Raw genomic sequence first — 22,098 nt, 5'->3', positions numbered from 1 at the left:
CAAGAGAAACTGTCTCAAGAGAGACAAAATTTAGTTCCAAAAGAAACTGTCTTAAGGGAGATGAAATTTGTTTCAAATAAAACATATTCAAATAATTTGTTTCAAGGGAAACTGTCTCAAGAGAGACAAAATTTGTTTCAAGGGAAATGTTTTCAATGTTTATGTTTCAAGAAAAACTATCTCAAGGGAGGTAAAATTTTGTTTCAAGGGAAACTATCTCAAGAGAGACAAAATTCATTTCAAGGGAAATGTTTTCAATGTTTATGTTTCAAGAGAAACTGTCTCAAGGGAGACAAAATTTTGTTTCAAGGGAAACTATCTCAAGTGAGATAAAATATTCTTTTTAAAAACAGTCTTGAATGAAATGCCTTCTTTCGAGTGAAACAGTCTCAAGTGAGACAAAGTCTGTTTTAAGAAAAGAAATCTCAAGTGAGATAATCATCTACATTAAATGAGACTATTTCAAGCGAGACAAAATTTATATTGGAAATGTTGAATCTGAAGATGAATGTTGATCTTTCAATCTGTCGAGTTGGTTGAAGTGTGACTTCTTGCTGCTGAGTTAAGCAACCACCATCGATTTTTACAAACTCTTTTGAATCAAGTATCTTTTGTCTTGAAGTTGAAACTTGACTCTAAAGATGTGGAGGAAAAGCCTTCGGAAGATCTGATCGTTTGCATCAGGATTTTGAATCTCCAGAGATGCCCCAATATTCAATGTTGAATCTCCAAAAATGCCCCAACATTAAAAGTGCCCCTATTGTTCCTTATTTCTTGCTTCAACATTAATTCTAAGCATGACATTACTGTCTAAGAGCCATATGTCATTTACCAAGATCCACTTTAGAGAGATTGTCTTGTTTGAAAAAATGTTTCTCTTTTATTTTCAAAATTCTGAAAATATCAATTAAAAGAGTTTCGAAAAATGTTTAATCATAAGTTTTGAAAATATTGCCCCTTTCACGGTTTTACAATTGAGAGCCATATGTCATTTACCAAGATCCACTTTAGAGAGATTGTCTTGTTTGAAAAAATGTTTCTCTTTTATTTTCAAAATTCTGAAAATATCAATTAAAAGAGTTTCGAAAAATGTTTAATCAGAAGTTTTGAAAATATTGCCCCTTTCACGGTTTTACAATTGAGACGAATCATAAAACTAGAGTTCATTGGATATCAAAGAATTAATTACAATATTAATCCTTCAATAAATTATAGTTATTTGACACGTGCCAAGATCAAAGCTATTTTTGGGAAATGTTTAAGTAAGGAAAGGATAAAAGTCTCAGGTTATTGTGTTTGGTCAAAGGTTTGTCATTTTTTTGTTTATTTGATGCTGAAAGGTTTGATAGGGTACCTTGTATGCTCCTCTACTGGAAGTGTTCTCCGACTCCCAACTTTCATGGTCATGCTCGGATTGTGCGATGCATTATCAAGGAATTTGTGTGATTGCCTCAACTGCCCAATTTTCGTATTCGAGCCGCCTTTTCAGGTTTTCAAGACGTCATTCGTAATTTACGTCTTGAACCCCCCTTTGTTATTTTTCTCTATCATACATTAATTACACTATTTTTTTTGCAAATAACGATTAGTCATGATGGGCGGGATGAAATCTGAAGATAGTCTCTTCTGTTTAGAAATCCATGTATGATTAGAAGGGACTTTTAAGACACGTAACGTAGGTCATGGTTCATGGTTATGAAATAAAGGGATAAAAGTCTCAAACAAGTGTTTAAGGGTGATCGAACCAAAGATCAATTCATTCTGATGTCTTCAATCATATCTTGCTCAATTTGAATCTGCTCGTATGTGTGTGTGTCTTGATGCTCTATGATCTTCGAGTGGAGTGATTCAGTAATTCAGAAATGATTGTGCTTGATCAATCTCATTTGATGCTCTATAATCTTCGAGTGAAGTGGTTCAGTGATTTGATCAATCTCATAGTTTGAATCTCGATGCGTCATTTGAATCGAGAGAATCTTTGCATATGCATATTGCCTTCTTTTTTCTTCAATTTTCCTTTGTTTTTTTATCTTTTTATTTTCTCTTTGCTTTTTTTCTTTTTTTTTCTCTTTTTGTTCTGATTGAATCTTCGCACTTGGCATTTAGTTTACCTTTCGGTATCTCATCTGAATCAATGTCTTCACTCATGCGAGTAGATTTTCTCCACCTTGCCCCCAGTGTGGAGGGTGATCCTTGGTTAGGGTTGAATCAGAAGAAAAATACTATAGGCTCAAAAAGGGACACAAGAGATATATATATTCTCCTGTTGTGAAGGGGTAAAGAAAGAAAGTCGTTCATCATTTCATACATATAAGCTTTCACAGAAGAGGTATCCTCAGGAGGATATATTTTCAGGATTAATTTTATTCACATGAAAACATTGTAATTAATGTATGATATAATTATTTCGAGTGAATTCTTCTTTCTACTTCTTGACCCGAACATGTCTCAATGTTCAAGCTCCATACGAGATGCCCCAAGTTGTGTCTTAGAAGAATGCTCATGTTCAAATGAACAACTCAAGGCCTTGGGTTTTGATGGCATAAAAATGTCAATTTTGAGTCTAAAAAGACAATGGTGTGACTTTATCGACTCAAAGAAAGGTATGGAATGAAAAAGTTTCAAAGGGGTAGTAACGTCAAAACTTGGTCTTTTTGGTAATGGCCATGAGTTATTTTGGGTAATGAATCAAGTTATTTTATTTTGGGGTTTGAGACATGATAAGAAAGGTCTAATCTTGCCATATGTCAAAAATCTATAATTCTTGAAGAATTAAAAGAATCCTTAATTCATTTAATATTCGAAGAACGAAAGATTAAAATTTGTTCAATTGCTCCACCTTAGAAAGTAGCATAAATTCAATTGTTTAAAAGATTAAGCAAAAGATCAAAGACGTGTTCAAACAAAACAATCCTCTAGGTGCAAATGGTATATGTAATTCCCCCTTCTTCGGCTGTCCATGCCCCTGAATCCATCAGGTTTTGGATCTTGCGCTTCAGCGCCTTATAGTTCTCAGAGGAATATTTAGAGCATCATATGTGGCAACTGCAAACAGCTTCAACATCGCAGCCCTCAGGATGTGTGGACTCTTTTCTCAGATCATATTGGTAGGCTTAGTCGTACAACCAGCTGATCGAGCTCATTCGTTATGATTTTAGTTTTTTCTTTTGATGTTACAATCTTGCTTCCATGTGGTGTCATGTGGTTAAAACCACTTCATCGAATTCTCCATGAAGAAATTTCATATTTATGAAAATGCTTAAAAATGAAATGTAGATGCAAAATGCAAAAATACATGAAATGTTCGAGGCATTGATCCAAAAACATGTTTGTTATTGTAAATAACCTTTATTGGGACAAAAGTGTTTTAACTTTTAAGAGACAATAAACATATTTAAAGGTACATCCGGACTAAATCCTCTAGACCCGGAACAGGTTGACTAGTCATTTGCCTTCGTCTTTCACCAGTTGAATAACCTGTTGAACCACTCCGGCCTCTCTGGATGAACTGTGAAAATGTTGAGTTGTTTTTTGTACTGGTTCCCCAAAAAGTATTGAATGACTGCATCTCTGGCTTTCATCCTTTGCTGAATCGGAAATTCCATTGAAATCCTCCATCAAAGGGATTATCCGAAGTTCATTTGCTTGTTTCTTGAATTTGTCGACATTGACTTGCCATCTTGTTCTTGTTATCTTTGAATGGACTCTCGAGGTCAGTAACCTTTTTCTCGTCTTGCCCCTGCCCCCTTTGTCAACCCATTTTTGAAGGGTAACTTTTGATGTTCTTGATTGTGGGCACCATGTCTTCTTGATCGAATGTGACACATAGTTGTCTTACAAATTGTCCTTATTTTCTTTCTAAGTCTTTTTTGACCATAGCCGAACCCTTGCGTTTTTCATCTCTTGTATTACAACCCTTTGTCCATTAATGCAAATTATTTATGGTTAGCAAACATGTTGTTTTGTGGATCAACACCTCTTTTGAATGATGTGATGATAGATAAAATAAAATAAGAAAGTAAAAAATAATATATATAAATAAATAAAAACAAAAATAGAATATTAAAAAAATAAACATAGTAAATGGAGAAAAATTAATACATCTATACATATATATCTATACATATATATACAATGATATATATATAAAAAAAATATAATATAAAAAAAAGATGAATATAGTAACTAAATAAAAAATTATAATTAAAAATGTATATATAGGGGACGAAATTAATATAAAAGTAAAATTAAAAGGTAAATTTCAAGGTAAATTAAAGATTAAGATTGATTTAGGGGGAATATTAAATACTTTAAAAAATGAACATGCCTCGGGAGTAGATCTAGATTCGAAACTTCGAAACCCCACCCTTTTTTGGTCATCGACGCAACTCACGCTTTGGGTTATTCAAACCAAATATCAAGAAAAATAACATACACATGCGAGAAATGAACGAATCAATGTAAAAAAGATGCTACATTTTATTTCCTTTTCAAATCGTTTACAATAGTTTTCCTTTATATTTTTTCGTGCTTTCTTCTGTATTTTGTATGTAAATCGTTGTGTTACAAATGAGGAGGATTACATGTATTTATAGTGAAAAAAAACTAACTATTTTTAGAATCCTATTAACAATAGAATCATAATGCAACTAAACTCCTTGCTCGGTTGTTGCACGTTTGTTGGTGTGGTTGTTGCTTTAAAAGATACGGTAGTGGAAGTGTCCTCTTAGGAGATGAACTCTTGCTAGTTCTATCTTTTAAAAAAATGAGTGTCTACAATAGATTTTTGCATACACAAGAACTCGAAACATTGCTTAAGCGATATCAAGTTGCTTACCACTTGAACCAACCCTGTTGATACTATATTATATTTACTAAAACCATATATGAAATTATTTAATATATTTTCATTATTAGAATACAAAGAAATTCGGTATAACATATTCATATTATACTAATGATAAGTTACACTCCTAATTATTTAATTATTAATATATTTTTATTTTGAGCATTTAGCTGTTACATTTTTTTCAATTTCAGGATTAACCCTGAAACAGGCCGTCTACAAGCAAGTTATGTCCAGTTATAACTGAGATTCCTCACTAGCAAGGAAGACAACAGCATCGGCCACGTGCTTCACCTTCAATACTCCATCGTTTTTCAAGCGAAACATCCTCGAAAACATCGATTCTGTGTCCGCCGCTCCCATTCCGAGAGTTTCACAAAGAGCAGGCGTCTCCACTGGTCCCGGTGAAACGCAGTTAACGCGTATCCCATGCGGAGCTAACTGAGTACTGGCGCACCTCATCAAAGCGACGACCGAGCTCTTCGACATTACGTAATCCGTATTCCTGTCACTCGCAAGTCCAGCAGCTCTACTAGCCGTGCATATGATGCTTCCTCTACTATTGGCCTTCACCATGGCCTGCCCTGCATGCTTGATGCTGGCAGCAACCCCACCTACATTGACAGCAAAGAGCTTCTCGTAGGACGATAAGTCGAATTCGAGTATCGTCTGCATTGATTGGCTCAGAATTCCAGCGTTGCAAAACATAATATCCAGGCGACCGTGGAGTTGGATCGTGGATTGAACGAGGGATTCAACGTCTTGCTCCTTTGTTACATCGCAGTGGACATAGGTACATGCACAACGGTTCCCGATCGATGCAGCGAGTTCCTCACCCTTCTCGTCTTGGATGTCCGCGATCACGATGGCCCCTGCACTGTGGTCGACAAAGAGATGCACGGTGGCCTCGCCGATGCCGCTTGCACCGCCGGTGATAATGGCTACTTTGTCTTGTAGCTTCTTGTTGTTGGCTTTGGGGTCTGCCATTTTATGTGTTAGGAACCGTGAAAATGGTAAGTGTAATCACCATTTTTACCTCAATACAGCTGGTTCCTTCCTCCAATTAGCACCCGCCAATAGTTCCACATTCCAGCAGCTTCCAGCAACGACAGCTGGTTCTCCGCTCCACACAGCAACTGCCAACACCCCAACCAAGCCGTGGACTCCCCTTGCTCCACGTTTCAACAGCTTCAACAACGGCTGTCCCTCCACCTGTGGCTTCCAGCAGCTTCCAGTAGGAGCCAGCTGCCCCTCCTCGTTCTAGGTCAGCCACCCTTCTAGCTCAGCCGCCACGCCCGTTGACTCAAACGTTCCACGTCGCCGGCATCTCCACCCGTGGCCATCAATGCCCCACGTCAACGTTCAGCCCATTATAACAAACAAAAAATAGTGTAAATTTTATTTTATTTTACCTCCGAGCTTGTTGGACATTGTAGAGTTAGACACCAGAAAGAGGACAATGATGATATGCACAGCCCCTTCAAATTATTTCTAGCTAAGCTGTGGGAAAGAACAAAACCTTATCCTATTATTCTTCATGATAATTGTATTGGAACTCGTTCGATGTTGACTATATCTTAGGAATGGTAACGGGCGGGTTCGGGCCCGAAATGAATCTCTGTCCCTGCCCCGTTTCATGTCGGGTTTTTTATCAGAGTGCTCCGTCGGGAATTTTTTTGTCTCGTCCCTGAACCCGACCCGAAATATTGTATCTGAACTCGCCCCGATCCTGAAAGAAACCAAGCAGCCGTAGTTTTCATAAAAAATAGAAAAAAACAATCGCAAAAAATTGAAAATTAGTCTACATGATTTACAATTCAAACTACAGTCACAAATTCAAACTAAATTCTAAATAATTGTCTAAACTCTAAAATAAATCATATACATAGTTAAATACAAACTTGTTCCAATATTCAAATCATACAACTAAGATGTATACGTAATATTAAGTCAAATAAAGTCATCCAAATCATCGTGTCACTTTTGTCATTTTCTTTGGTAGCTCCCTACATTGAGAAATTTATCAATAAATCAACCAAAGTTTACTTTAATAATTATAAAAAGTTAGGGTTTAAGGTTTAAATGTTTAGGATTTAGGGTTTGTAATATATAATTAATATAAAATATATAAAATATTATATATATATATATAATCGGGGCGGGGCGGGGATACTTTGCCCCGAACCTAAAAAATTCCCGAATTTTACTTCGATACCCGACCCGATATTATTCAAACCTGACTCGAACTTAGTTGAGTTTCGGGTTTTCCGATCGGGTTCGGGTCATTCTGTCATTCCTACTATATCTGATCTAGTACGAGTAGTTGAGTTAAATTCAGATTTATTATAAAAACATCTTATTCGACCTAATATAATATTATAATTATGATTTATATAATTAAGAACAATTGTAATAATAAATTCAGATTTATTATAAAAACATCTTATTCGACCTAATATAATATTATAATTATGATTTATATAATTAAGAATAATTGTAATAATATTTTTTAGTTAAATCATTATTTTATTTAATAAAAATAAATTATATGTATTTAGATCTGGTCTAACTAAATTGGATGTAAATTTTAATATAAAAATTTGAATTGAATTTTGGATCAAATAAAATAAAAAATAATAATTTTCAAATGAATAAAAATTCAACTTACTTATCCGTTACCGTCGCTATTCTCTATACATTTCACAAACAAGTAAATGATGATTCCTAGTCCCATTAAAATGTAGTAATCAGTATTATGTCAGAATAGATGTATCATAAAAATATTAGTATTTGGAGTCTGCTCTTGTAGCATAAGTTGTTCTTTCTTTTTTGCTATTTACATAATAGGCAATGGAAGAGGATGTGACAAATTTGAATATTGTTGATGGCGAAGAGGAGGCCCACGGTTTTACAATTACAATAACGAGAAATTATGTATAACTTTTAATAATTAATGATTAATTATAGCATTGCAAACAGTATTTTCTTGATAGCCAAATGATTTAAAGGAAACACTTCATATATCATAGCATTGCAAACAGTATTTTATTATCGCGCAAAATATTAGCAAAAGTAAATATTATATTATAATATATTATTAGCGGTTTCTCATGCACATGATCTAAACATCTATGTGATTTTTAGTAGTAATTAGTAAAATTTATTACCCCTCTTCGTTTATGGTAACCAGTTTTGGAAGTTCTCTTTCCAAAAAACACCGTCTTAATCCATTTCCCTGGTGATTTTCCCATAACGCAAAGACCACGAGAAACTGAAAATACCTGTAATAGACTTTCAACATCATTCTATGTTGTAACAGCTTAAGAATACATTAACCCTAAATTCAAGAATCATTAAAAAATGTCAAACGACAACAGAAGCCACGCTTAACAAATTACAGTAAAATAAAAGTTCTACAAACAATTATAAACAAAAGGCAAAGCAAATTACTAGAATCAGCTAAGGATCCATTGATCTAACAATTTCTAAGCCAAATTGTATAAAAATAATAAATTAAATTCATTAGCCGTTACAGGTACGATGTACTGGTAGATGAAATCAAAAGAAAACAATATGGCGCCAAAATAAAATAAACAAAGGAAACATTTTACGACTAAATAATTTACACCAGATCTGATACTTACCTCGCAAATGCAATACTTTCGAAGTTCAAATCTATAGTTCCTGATTTTCAAAAACACCTTTGTTTTCCTTTGCTTTCTTCAAAATCAAATAAAAAAGAAAAGAAAAGAGAGAAAATGTAAATCAAAATTTACCGTGAGAAAGCTAGCGCATATCAGAGAGTAAGCTTACAAGCAAACTGGAAGATTTTCTATTTGTTTTGGGTTCGCTTTTGTTTTGCTCTGGTTTTGTATAGAGAGTGAGGGAAGTTCCAAAAATAACGATGGGTAATCTGGTACGTGCAGTTCCAGTGTAATGATTTTTCACTAGATTGATTTGAGCCGTTGGATGGTACCGACAGTGGATATTTGATCGTTGGGATTAAAGCAGATAGGAGTTGGCATAGGGGATGATTTTAAGATTTTGGGTTGCCTGGCCCACATTACGTTACTTCGGGTACTTCGGGAACGAACAAAGAAGCAACGACTCAGTTTTAGAAAGTGTCAATATAGAATTTGATACCTACATTTTATTCTAATGTTCAAATTAGTACTTTACTTTTATATAAATATATAATTTGACCAAATGATATAATGATATTTAAAATAGGTCTCTAGGTAAAATAATAATAATAATAATAATAATAATAATTAATTATGATTGTGGTTGGAATAAGTTTATGTTAACAATTCATCTTTTTTAATTTAGACAAAAAATTATAATTCTGGATAATGGCGTTTGGTTGATAATGAAAGTAGAGGGAAATAAGCAATATATTTGTGTAAATCAGAATTAAGAGGGAGTTTGTCTTATTTTCAATCGTGACGGATGAATATTTATATTATTTACTCTCAAATATTAGATATATAATTATTATGACTATATAGAGGTTAATATGCTAAAAAATATTAGTTGTCAGTTATTAGATTTTGTTATAATAGATTACATGGAACAAGTCATAAATCTAATCAGGACTGTAATCATCTAAAGATTATTGTATTTAAAAAAAATATTAGATTGAAATTAGAAAAAAAAGTATATACTAAATTAAACAATGAAATCAAAATTAAGTATTGAATGGTTTGAATCTAGATTGTTTAAAGAGTATAATATAATTTCATTACATCATATATTTGTTGGTGTATATATGAATATGAATATGTGCTGATATATAGTATAAATTATTATATATTTTATAAAATCTATCAGTTTATTTTACCTTGACGTGACTTATACTCAAATTACATTTTTATCCTCCACCTTGTTGCTATACGTGAAAGTTACTATTAATTGATAGCGGCAGATGCACGGGTGTAAGGCAATATATATATATAATTATGATATAGAATAATAATTTTATAAAAATTATGTAAATTTTATGATATTTATTAATCAAACTCATGATATCAATTATCGTATTTGATTTCAGATAATTCATTTTTCTCTTTTTTAAACAAAACCATTATGCTGTAAAATAATAAATGATTAATTTTTAAAATATAATTATTAATATATAATTTATTAATTAATTAATTTGATCAAATATTAAAAATGTATTATGAAATGATGCTATTAATCTATTTTCTCTATTTATATAGACTAATTTTATTATATATAAAATATAAATAAAAAGATTTTACTAATAAAACTACTATTTTCAGGTTGTTGTATATTAACATTTCACCTAACTCGATGAATATAGTTGTCAATCGCTACATTAAATTGATACAATGCTTTTAATTACAAATATTATATTAATTAATCTTAAAGAAGACCCATAAGTATTAGTTAGCAATAACAGAGCGAGACTGTTGATATTTGGTTTTCACGATCAACTAAATTGATAGATCATAATTTTATTTTTGTATAATTTTATAAATTGTTTTATATTAAATAGTTTATAATATGTTTGTTACATTGTAAGAGTTGATATCGATAATATAAATAATCCCATAAATAAAAGACTCAAATTTTACGTAAAATCCCTAATAAAAAAATACTTAAGGTAAAAAAGTTTAACGATACAAACGATTGATTTGAATGGCTTAAACAACTTTCACGTCTTAATGTTAATGTTAATTTTAATCTCTATTATCAAATATCGTTGAACTTTAGACGAGCTATTATTTATGCTATTGAACTTCCAAAATGCTCCAATTATAACACTTAATATGTTATTTTAGCTAATAAACTTTAGGGGTGAACCAATTTTATCACTGGACTTTTAAATTGGTTCACTTTTAGGCATTATATTTTTCCGATTACCATTGGCAATGAATCGTCGCTGTCATTGGTATCCATTCGTGATAAAATCGATATAAAAAACAAAATTGACATCAAAACATTCACATTTGATATCAATCATGTCACGAATGACAATCGATAACGTGTGACGATTGGTACCAACGACGGTTGGAAAAATTCAACGCCTAACACGAAATTTGTTCAAAATTTAATGGCAAAATCAATACACTTCTAAAGTTTAATGTCTAAAAATACGTCATGTTAGGCATAAATAACTGCGACAAAATGATATTGTTTTGTTCATGTATCACAGTGATAAAAAGATACATCCACATCATCGTATCATTAGAATTTAATGGTCCAGTGATATAATCGAAGTCAAAACTAAAATTTAGTATTATAATTAGAGAATTTGAAAGTTCAATGACATAAACAATATAATGCCTAAACTTCAGTGATATAGGGTAAAATTTTGTCATTTTATTTTCTCATTGCCTATAAAATTATCTTTTTCTTATCACCTACCGTCAAATGAGATTTTGACGTATTACCCCATTTTCTCCTTTCCCGATTATGATATTAGATGTTTTCCCACATATACCCTCATTGTCGGCAATTAATTACCAGTCCTATAAGAGAAATAACAACTTTAATTTGAATTTCTACAAATTTTTATTGTCCTAAAAGGTACATCAACAACCCTAAAGGAAAATTTTGTTTTTATTTGGAACCAACTACTCTCTCGGTAATGGTCTTGATGTGTGGGATCCCTCAACAAACATACATTTGTTAGCATTTAGTGCTATTTTTTTTCTTTGGGTAAACTACATTAGATAATCATTCAAGTACATTAAAATATTTTTTTGTCAACGAAATTTTAAATATTATAAAACAATCATCAATTTTATCAAATTGTTGCAAAAATAATTCTTATATGTTATAAAATGGTAATAGTTTTTTGGGGGTAAATTAAACGTTTAGTACCTCAACTACCACTTTTGTTCTGTTTTGATTACCCATTTTTTCTTCTTCAAAATCATACATAACGTTTAGTTTTGATTTCATTTTAGTCATACGTCATTAAAAATAACAGTGATGTTGATGTGACACCATATGATAATGCCACATCAGCAGTTCTACTAATTTTTAAATGGTGGGTGACCAAAATGTAACATTATATATGATTTGAAAAAAATAGTTGGGTGATCAAAACAGAACAAAAATGATAGTTGGAGTACTAAACATGTAGTTTACCCTATTTTTTTATAAGTTTAAAAACAAATTTATAATAATTCAAGAAGTATAAAAGATATTATATAATAATTTGATTTTTTATAATAATATTGTAAGTATATAAGAAATTTAATAATTATTTAATTTTTTTAAAAAAAATTATAGATTAAATTATTTTAATATGATTGAGTATTCTCTAATAATGTGATATAATTATAAGCCATATCTTCAATAAAAATATCATATCAATTTTAAGGAATTTACTTTTAGATATACTAAAGCCTTTTTCATGATTAAGAGATAATCTTAAATTTGATTACTAGAGTTTATAATTAGATGATGATAACTATGATGATGGTACTTTATGAAACTCTAATACATAATTTAAAGCTACAAGTGAAAAAACATTTGAAAGGCCTAATATGCAATAAATGTCTTATTTTTCTTGTACTAGGGGTCCATCAATCTCAATTTGATATTCTCATTTGATATCATTAACATGAGTTTCAAATAAACAACTATAACCATCAATTTGACACGAATTGAGTTATTTCAATCATTAAACGTTGGTGGTTATTTTTAGAGGCTTTGAGTTTGAGTATAACATTTATAAGAGTGTTTGAGCGTTCGTTGTCAACTGATTGAGAGTCTTTCAAATAGATGTTACCTTATAGTCACCCCAACTAGTCCAAGAAATTAACCAAATTATAATTAAAAAAAATGAAAAAATCATGTGTGTCATATGATAATAGTATATAAAAAATAATTAAATAAATTGATTTACCAATTAAAAAACTTAATTATTCAATATAAGAGTTTATTTTTCTTTCAAAATTCAAAAAACTAAAGACATCCTTAAATACGGACCAATAAGCTTGAAAAACCTATTAGGCCCAACCCAAGTTATGTACGCTATAAACTTCCTTTACTACTTCGGCCTTCATTGAGGCTCCATTGTACTCTCCATTCCCAAAACCCTACATCTTTTCACTGAAAACCCTTCATTCCTGTCGGTCTCTCTTATTCATTGATTTGAGCCCCTTCGTCAAGCTTAGCCTTGGGTCTCTCTCTATATTCACAAGGTCATCCCTTTAAAGGTAGTGTTTTTCCCTCCTTCTTTCTAAGTAACCTTTTGATTGCCTGTTTGGTGGCTCTCGTTAGTGATTCTCTTGTTTTCTTCTGCTCTTTTATTGTTTGTTTTAAGGGGCTGTTCATTTGTTCTCACGATGAGCTTGCTCGATATAATAACGAAGGCCTCAGCTAATACTGAGCCGCACAGTTCTCTAGCAGAGCACCCCATACTTCTAAACGCAGATGATATTCTCCTCAAATTAAAGCCTGAAGCTGAAAACCCCAATCCCACATCGCTTGTTAATCCCCTTACGGGCTGGGGAATCTCTCAAACTGATGCTAAACTCATTGAATTGAGTAAAAGTTTTATACCAAGTTAAATAGAAAGCTCAAAGACATCCATAACTTCATAGAGAAGAGTTTATTGGTATATTGACTCCATTATTGAGAAAATTAGGGAGAAAGGTGGGTTTTTTTTTTTATCGGGGTCGATTTAAACGATTCTGGTTATACTTCTGTTTTGCTTGAAAAAGTTGGGTCTTTGATTGGTAGAGATGTTTTGAGTTTGGTTTTGGAAGCTTGTATTAGTTTGGAAATTTGGGAATTGTTGGAGGTGTTGATTGTTAATGGCCTGATTGACCATTCTTGTTATTCGAATCTGATTATTAATATTTCTGCCAAGAAAAGGTCGGATTTGCTTTGTCTTTGCGTTAAACAAGCTCGCAATTTGGGTTCGGTTGAGTTGCTTAGCATATGAAATATTTTCTATGTCCACCTAAAGATGGCTATGCTAGTATGGTTAATGTGAGGAAGGAATGGGAGAGTCAAGCTTTGCTGGCTATTGAAAAGGCCAGACTCGGAAAGAAATCACAGTTGGCCAAGGAGGCTGCGATTTTGCTTATGGTTGCGCATGATGGGTTTTCGGATGCTGAGCTTTGTTTGCATTATTTGTTAGCTTCAAACAATGTCGATGAGGTGATATTGTCATCTTCACTAAGTAGGTTAGTCGGTAAAGAGTTGATGAATTTGATTCGGTACCTTGGGAAATGGTTGAAAAAGTATGAGAGGTTTCCTCAAGCCATTCCATATCCTAAGGCATCCTCTGTTTTGGGCTTGAAGATCTGTGATTGGGTGCCCAAGCTTGAAGATGTCGCAAAATGTCTTGGGTTTGTCGTGGATGAGAACTTCTCTTCTTTGATGTTACATCCCGAGTTCCATGAAGAACTCAAATCCATCGAGGGAGTTGTTAGTTCCCTTGCCTTTGAAGCAAAATTTTGTTGTTCAATGACAAATGTAATCGAGAAGTTGAGAGGAGATTTGCAGAGCTAGGAATTACGGTAACATTGCATAAACACACTCTTTTCCTATCATTTGTGATTTCCCGTGTCTAATATTGTGTTAACTAAACTCTTGTTTGTTTTGGATTGAATCGAAGTAATCTTTAATCTTTTTGTCTGTCATATTCAAATCTTGAGAGCTTGTGATTGCTTCATTTAGCGTCTATGTTTTGGCAAAATCATCTATCAGCAAGTTTGGAATTTTTTTTCTTGGAGCCTATGATACTTTTATTTAATTACCTGTAAATGTTTAATATCGACCAGAACCCTAGAGAAGTATGTAGGCATACATACGCAGGTAATTGCATCGGTTCCATGATTAGGTAATCTGCCATTTGTCTCTCGTCATCATAAAATACGACGTGATATGATCTCAATACGAAGTATCTTTCTAAGTTCATTTCAATTCCGTGCAAGGGAAGACAGGCAAAGCATGAGATTGAAGACACTTGTATTTACACCTATTGAATCAGATATAAGGAGTTCGATGCTCTTTAAATAAGTTATAGATTCGAGTTTGTGATTGGAAAAATAATACTACATAGCTTTGTCTGTCATTTAAGGAAGGTTTTTCTTTTTGTATATCTCGAGCCTAATCTAATTTGGACCAAACTCGTTCTGCCTTTTATTGGGTCTACGATTGGTCTGGTATCGTAGTAATTTAAATTTACTGATTCCGTCTAATATTAACTTTAGAAGCATCTGCTTATTTCATCTTCATATTTAAATCTTTTAAATTTTTTTTGAAGTTTCCCAATTTAATTACGAAACAAGTAGAGAATTTTGTACTTTATCTTTCTTTCAATGAAACAAGCAATCCACCCCCACAAGACAGAACATTTCAAGAATGGGATTTTAGGTTAAGAATATAATGAAAGAAAGCTTTACAAGAAAAGCTTTATGAATATAGACAAACCCAAAGTCTTTTATAAACGAAAAGCACAGTTTCAATCCTATAAAAACGATGAATCCATCAAGTTTTGTGTGTATGTCGACTGTTGTTTTATTTTCCAATTAGCAACGGTAAAAAAAGTATCAATTGAATATGTCGAACGCCAGAGATAGGCTGAGTCAACGGTGGCCGAGCCATATCGCCGAGAAGTTTGTTCCCACATCGTACTGGACTGAGGATTCCGAGGGCAATTATTTGCTTGACATTGACCTTCCTGGTATTAAACCAACCGATCTATTTCCGTTGGTTCATCACTTTTTCTTTTAAATTTCTGTTTTAGGAAATCGATTTAACCAAACTTATTTAATATTAACCGGTTCGGTCGGTTAAGTAGTTAACCGATTTTTTTGTTGGGTCTAAATAATTTAGGGTTCGAACATGATGAGGTGAGAATAGAGCAAGAGTCAGCTGGTTACATAAAGGTCGAAGGAGAAAGGATACCTGATGAAAACAGGTGCATATACATCGACCAAACCTTCCGGTTACCAGAGAATTCAGACACCGAAAACATCCTAGGCAATTTCGACGGTCAACATCTGTGCATTACTGTTCCAAAGAAAATCATCCGGAATACTGTAGATCAGAGTTCACACAAAAAAGAGGAAGACCGCGAAAACGACAGAGATAGAAGAGATATTGAAACGAAAAATGAACGCGAAGAAGGTATCAAGAGCAGCAGTGACCGAACATGTTGTGTTCCGAGTTCAAAGAAACCCGAAGGTAAATACAGTTTGTTATCGGTTATACTCGATGGTGTTGAGCGGAATAAGGGGATTGTTCTTTCGGCTTGTATATCGTTTGCCATTGGGGTGTGGGTGTCCCAGCTTTGGGTCTAAGTATTGTTTGCATTGTTCTTAAATACGTATCAGCGCATACGTAAATCGTCTCTCGTATGTATATACATTCCTGTGTACGTGCATGTGTATACTTGTAATAAACATATTGGCTTTAAAATATATAAGGGGTTCCACCAACTAGTTTGGTGTCTTTATTGGCTTGCCAAAGAAGCAATAAGTTGTCTTAATTTACCAAGTAAAACTATCTTTTTAAGTCCAAATAAGTGCATAAATCTACAAATGCTGAAAGAGCTCAATTCAATTTAATTGAAAAGAAAAACCATCCAAATATCGTTTGTTTCGGTTAGTTTACTATCAACACAAAATGAATATCCGGTCGTTGATTAAAGCCAACTAAAACGCAGTGGTCGTGGCTGGCCACATTCTCCGGGCTAACTACCGACTTGATCATCATCAGGTCCTGCAACAGCTTCCCAAATTGGAATCTGTCAGTACAAACTACAACCAATAGTAGCACTAAACAAAAATGCAGGGAGAGTCCAGCTATCATTGCAAAGAAATGCTTACCTTGTTTTGATCCTTTTAGACGCTTCGAAGCTGTTTCTGCAGCTACAAACTATCGTGGCCTCTTCTGCGACTCCTCCTCTAAAAGTCCCAAAGCATACATATATCTAATTATCTGCATATCCTGCTGGCTTCCAGCAAGTTTTTTCAAGAAACCTGTGAAACAAGTAACAGAAGTTAACACCCATATTGGACCTCCTGACACAAAAGAACAGTAAACTACTACCAAGCCTCATTCCAGGATCATGGCCTCGGGTTTATTAAGAATGAAGCAATTGCATATAGATAAGAGAAGGTAAATGGTTTTATAGACTTTACAATGAATCTTATCTTCCAAACCAAGAGCCTTAAATATTTCCGTATTTTGAATATGTCGAGCAACAAACACCAAAACACCGAGAAGCTTGTTGGCATCGAATGCATAGGCCAATCGAAAGAGGCTAAAAACCACAGGAATCCCAAGACCTCCAATTCATGGCCGGATTCAACTTTCAATTTTGTTTCCCAATCAAAGGCAAGAATTACAGCATTTTCTCTAACATGAGGCTTAATCTCGGGTGAAAGTTCCATCAATTGCTCTAACAAGAGAATACAACTTCTTCTGGCAACTTCTCCTTCGAACTCTCTGTCTCCCTTGCACAAATGTGGTGGGTAAAACCCCTCCATTGCATCCAAGACAAGCTTTCCAGGGTCTCCTGAACGTTGAAGGGCCATAGCAACTTCAGTACCGATTGAACTGTGGTCTTTCCAGCCCTCATTTAGGAACATCTGCAAATTCTTTCCATCCATATTTACACAAAACTGAAGATGTGCTTGTGAAGAATGATCGACGGACAAAATGTTTGCTGCTTCAGCTTTCACTCCAGGATGCAGGGCAGAAGAAAGACTCCTCTTTTTTTAAAGTTCTTTAGCCCATTCCACAAGTTCCTTCTTTGATTCGAAATCTTTGAACCTCTGGTCACACCTTTTCACATCAAACTCAAGATCACTGGACTGTTTCTCATTCTATCTCCTTTGTTTTGAAGATAATTCTTCAATCTTCTTCTCTCTTAGTTCGACTTTTCTCAAACATTCATCATAATGCTTCGCGTTTAATTCGACAGCCAGATAACATAGCTCAAGACTTCTTTCTTTTAACTCAACATCTTTACGGCGTCTCATTCATCGTGAAGTTGAGCATTGACTTGAATATTCTTCATCGTGAAGTTAAAATCCAAGTATTGTATGTTACGGGTGGACACGATTCCCTTCGCCGTGAAGATAAAACCGTGGATGACCCCTTTATTGTGAAGTTTGGCTTCGAGTTAGATATTTTCCATCGTGAAGTTGAAATCTACTCTCGAGCAAATTGTGTCGCTTTGAGTTCAATATCCTTCGCCGCGAAGTTGAAATTGACTCTAGCTAAACCTGAAAAGTTATGCATATATGTGATGCTATGGATGCAATGCTCTTATGTGTGCCTAAAATGCATATGCAACATATGTTATCTTGGGGCTCTGGAGAGAAATCTCGATCTTCGATTGCCTGTCTGGAATCTTGATTCTTGAATCTTTAAGTTCTGATCCCTGATTTTAAATTCTTCAAATATTCAAATCTGATGTGCACATTCTATTTTTGATTTGAGAAATGCTTCTCGACCATCTCAAGTACGTGTCTGAGCTGAGTGTAATGGTTCAGATGATGTTTCAAGAGAAGTTGTCTTGAAAGAGATAGAATTCGTTTCAAGGGAAACAATCTTGTTGTTTCATGAAAACGGTCTCAAGGGAAACAAAATTTTGTTTTAAGGGAAATAAATTTGAAGATTGTGTTTCAAGAGAAACTGTCTCAAGGGAGACAAAATTTATTTTAGGGGAAATAAATTCAAAGATTTTGTTTCAAGGGAAACTGTCTCAAGAGAGACGAAATTTGTTTCAAGAGAAACTGTCTCAAGAGAGACAAATTTAGTTCCAAAAGAAACTGTCTTAAGGGAGATGAAATTTGTTTCAAATAAAACATATTCAAATAATTTGTTTCAAGGGAAACTGTCTCAAGAGAGACAAAATTTGTTTCAAGGGAAATGTTTTCAATGTTTATGTTTCAAGAAAAACTATCTCAAGGGAGGTAAATTTTGTTTCAAGGGAAACTATCTCAAGAGAGACAAAATTCATTTCAAGGGAAATGTTTTCAATGTTTATGTTTCAAGAGAAACTGTCTCAAGGGAGACAAAATTTTGTTTCAAGGGAAACTATCTCAAGTGAGATAAAATATTCTTTTTAAAAACAGTCTTGAATGAAATGCCTTCTTTCGAGTGAAACAGTCTCAAGTGAGACAAAGTCTGTTTTAAGAAAGAAATCTCAAGTGAGATAATCATCTACATTAAATGAGACTATTTCAAGCGAGACAAAATTTATATTGGAAATGTTGAATCTGAAGATGAATGTTGATCTTTCAATCTGTCGAGTTGGTTGAAGTGTGACTTCTTGCTGCTGAGTTAAGCAACCACCATCGATTTTTACAAACTCTTTTGAATCAAGTATCTTTTGTCTTGAAGTTGAAACTTGACTCTAAAGATGTGGAGGAAAAGCCTTCGGAAGATCTGATCGTTTGCATCAGGATTTTGAATCTCCAGAGATGCCCCAATATTCAATGTTGAATCTCCAAAAATGCCCCAACATTAAAAGTGCCCCTATTGTTCCTTATTTCTTGCTTCAACATTAATTCTAAGCATGACATTACTGTCTAAGAGCCATATGTCATTTACCAAGATCCACTTTAGAGAGATTGTCTTGTTTGAAAAAATGTTTCTCTTTTATTTTCAAAATTCTGAAAATATCAATTAAAAGAGTTTCGAAAAATGTTTAATCATAAGTTTTGAAAATATTGCCCCTTTCACGGTTTTACAATTGAGAGCCATATGTCATTTACCAAGATCCACTTTAGAGAGATTGTCTTGTTTGAAAAAATGTTTCTCTTTTATTTTCAAAATTCTGAAAATATCAATTAAAAGAGTTTCGAAAAATGTTTAATCAGAAGTTTTGAAAATATTGCCCCTTTCACGGTTTTACAATTGAGACGAATCATAAAAATAGAATATTAAGAAAAAATATAAACATAGTAAATGGAGAAAAATTAATACATCTATACATATATATATCTATACATATATATATATACAATGATATAAGATATATATAATAAAAAAATATAATATAAAAAAAAGATGAATATAGTAACTAAATAAAAAATTATAATTAAAAATGTATATATAGGGGACGAAATTAATATAAAAGTAAAATTAAAAGGTAAATTTCAAGGTAAATTAAAGATTAAGATTGATTTAGGGGGAATATTAAATACTTTAAAAAAATGAACATGCCTCGGGAGTAGATCTAGATTCGAAACTTCGAAACCCCACCCTTTTTTGGTCATCGACGCAACTCACGCTTTGGGTTATTCAAACCAAATATCAAGAAAAATAACATACACATGCGAGAAATGAACGAATCAATGTAAAAAAGATGCTACATTTTATTTCCTTTTCAAATCGTTTACAATAGTTTTCCTTTATATTTTTTCGTGCTTTCTTCTGTATTTTGTATGTAAATCGTTGTGTTACAAATGAGGAGGATTACATGTATTTATAGTGAAAAAAAACTAACTATTTTTAGAATCCTATTAACAATAGAATCATAATGCAACTAAACTCCTTGCTCGGTTGTTGCACGTTTGTTGGTGTGGTTGTTGCTTTAAAAGATACGGTAGTGGAAGTGTCCTCTTAGGAGATGAACTCTTGCTAGTTCTATCTTTTAAAAAAATGAGTGTCTACAATAGATTTTTGCATACACAAGAACTCGAAACATTGCTTAAGCGATATCAAGTTGCTTACCACTTGAACCAACCCTGTTGATACTATATTATATTTACTAAAACCATATATGAAATTATTTAATATATTTTCATTATTAGAATACAAAGAAATTCGGTATAACATATTCATATTATACTAATGATAAGTTACACTCCTAATTATTTAATTATTAATATATTTTTATTTTGAGCATTTAGCTGTTACATTTTTTTCAATTTCAGGATTAACCCTGAAACAGGCCGTCTACAAGCAAGTTATGTCCAGTTATAAACTGAGATTCCTCACTAGCAAGGAAGACAACAGCATCGGCCACGTGCTTCACCTTCAATACTCCATCGTTTTTCAAGCGAAACATCCTCGAAAACATCGATTCTGTGTCCGCCGCTCCCATTCCGAGAGTTTCACAAAGAGCAGGCGTCTCCACTGGTCCCGGTGAAACGCAGTTAACGCGTATCCCATGCGGAGCTAACTGAGTACTGGCGCACCTCATCAAAGCGACGACCGAGCTCTTCGACATTACGTAATCCGTATTCCTGTCACTCGCAAGTCCAGCAGCTCTACTAGCCGTGCATATGATGCTTCCTCTACTATTGGCCTTCACCATGGCCTGCCCTGCATGCTTGATGCTGGCAGCAACCCCACCTACATTGACAGCAAAGAGCTTCTCGTAGGACGATAAGTCGAATTCGAGTATCGTCTGCATTGATTGGCTCAGAATTCCAGCGTTGCAAAACATAATATCCAGGCGACCGTGGAGTTGGATCGTGGATTGAACGAGGGATTCAACGTCTTGCTCCTTTGTTACATCGCAGTGGACATAGGTACATGCACAACGGTTCCCGATCGATGCAGCGAGTTCCTCACCCTTCTCGTCTTGGATGTCCGCGATCACGATGGCCCCTGCACTGTGGTCGACAAAGAGATGCACGGTGGCCTCGCCGATGCCGCTTGCACCGCCGGTGATAATGGCTACTTTGTCTTGTAGCTTCTTGTTGTTGGCTTTGGGGTCTGCCATTTTATGTGTTAGGAACCGTGAAAATGGTAAGTGTAATCACCATTTTTACCTCAATACAGCTGGTTCCTTCCTCCAATTAGCACCCGCCAATAGTTCCACATTCCAGCAGCTTCCAGCAACGACAGCTGGTTCTCCGCTCCACACAGCAACTGCCAACACCCCAACCAAGCCGTGGACTCCCCTTGCTCCACGTTTCAACAGCTTCAACAACGGCTGTCCCTCCACCTGTGGCTTCCAGCAGCTTCCAGTAGGAGCCAGCTGCCCCTCCTCGTTCTAGGTCAGCCACCCTTCTAGCTCAGCCGCCACGCCCGTTGACTCAAACGTTCCACGTCGCCGGCATCTCCACCCGTGGCCATCAATGCCCCACGTCAACGTTCAGCCCATTATAACAAACAAAAAATAGTGTAAATTTTATTTTATTTTACCTCCGAGCTTGTTGGACATTGTAGAGTTAGACACCAGAAAGAGGACAATGATGATATGCACAGCCCCTTCAAATTATTTCTAGCTAAGCTGTGGGAAAGAACAAAACCTTATCCTATTATTCTTCATGATAATTGTATTGGAACTC

General features: G+C 34.0%; 3 protein-coding genes and 1 long non-coding RNA gene across 4 annotated transcripts; 1 reads left to right on the top strand and 3 right to left on the bottom strand.

Moving 5' to 3' along the window:
• The first annotated feature begins 746 nt into the window (after positions 1-746).
• Positions 747-16,203, top strand: LOC120162183 (inactive protein RESTRICTED TEV MOVEMENT 2-like). Its single transcript, XM_039172362.1, has 4 exons — positions 747-751; positions 2,628-2,632; positions 15,386-15,521; positions 15,674-16,203. Exons 3-4 carry the CDS (start codon positions 15,398-15,400, stop codon positions 16,138-16,140), a joined length of 591 nt encoding a protein of 196 aa, XP_039028293.1. The 5' UTR covers positions 747-751; positions 2,628-2,632; positions 15,386-15,397; the 3' UTR covers positions 16,141-16,203.
• LOC120162174 ((-)-isopiperitenol/(-)-carveol dehydrogenase, mitochondrial-like) lies at positions 5,084-5,833 on the bottom strand. Its single transcript, XM_039172353.1, has one exon. The coding sequence runs from the start codon at positions 5,831-5,833 to the stop codon at positions 5,084-5,086; it is 750 nt and encodes a 249-aa protein (XP_039028284.1).
• On the bottom strand, positions 7,990-16,473 carry LOC120162194. Its single transcript, XR_005519535.1, has 4 exons — positions 16,461-16,473; positions 8,623-8,666; positions 8,491-8,530; positions 7,990-8,127 (listed from the first exon to the last, which is right to left on the bottom strand). It is a non-coding gene; the product is annotated as an uncharacterized LOC120162194 (long non-coding RNA).
• A 4,262-nt stretch (positions 16,474-20,735) lies between these two features.
• Positions 20,736-21,527, bottom strand: LOC120162116 ((-)-isopiperitenol/(-)-carveol dehydrogenase, mitochondrial-like). The gene has a single exon (XM_039172297.1). It carries the CDS (start codon positions 21,525-21,527, stop codon positions 20,736-20,738), a length of 792 nt encoding a protein of 263 aa, XP_039028228.1.
• Positions 21,528-22,098: the final 571 nt, after the last annotated feature.

Source organism: Hibiscus syriacus, unplaced genomic scaffold (genome assembly GCF_006381635.1).
Source record: "Hibiscus syriacus cultivar Baekdansim isolate YM2019G1 unplaced genomic scaffold, ASM638163v2 tig00002889_pilon, whole genome shotgun sequence".
Lineage (NCBI taxonomy): Eukaryota > Viridiplantae > Streptophyta > Magnoliopsida > Malvales > Malvaceae > Hibiscus > Hibiscus syriacus.
This window is presented reverse-complemented; position numbering and strand designations above follow the sequence as displayed.

Bases quoted from the DNA above. Each gene is read 5' to 3' on its own strand.
- LOC120162174 (XM_039172353.1), bottom strand. From the start codon at position 5,833: ATGGCAGACCCCAAAGCCAACAACAAGAAGCTACAAGACAAAGTAGCC.
- LOC120162183 (XM_039172362.1), top strand. From the start codon at position 15,398: ATGTCGAACGCCAGAGATAGGCTGAGTCAACGGTGGCCGAGCCATATC. The intron at 15,522-15,673 runs GTATTAAACCAA...TAAATAATTTAG, and splicing joins GCTTGACATTGACCTTCCTG to GGTTCGAACATGATGAGGTG.
- LOC120162116 (XM_039172297.1), bottom strand. From the start codon at position 21,527: ATGGCAGACCCCAAAGCCAACAACAAGAAGCTACAAGACAAAGTAGCC.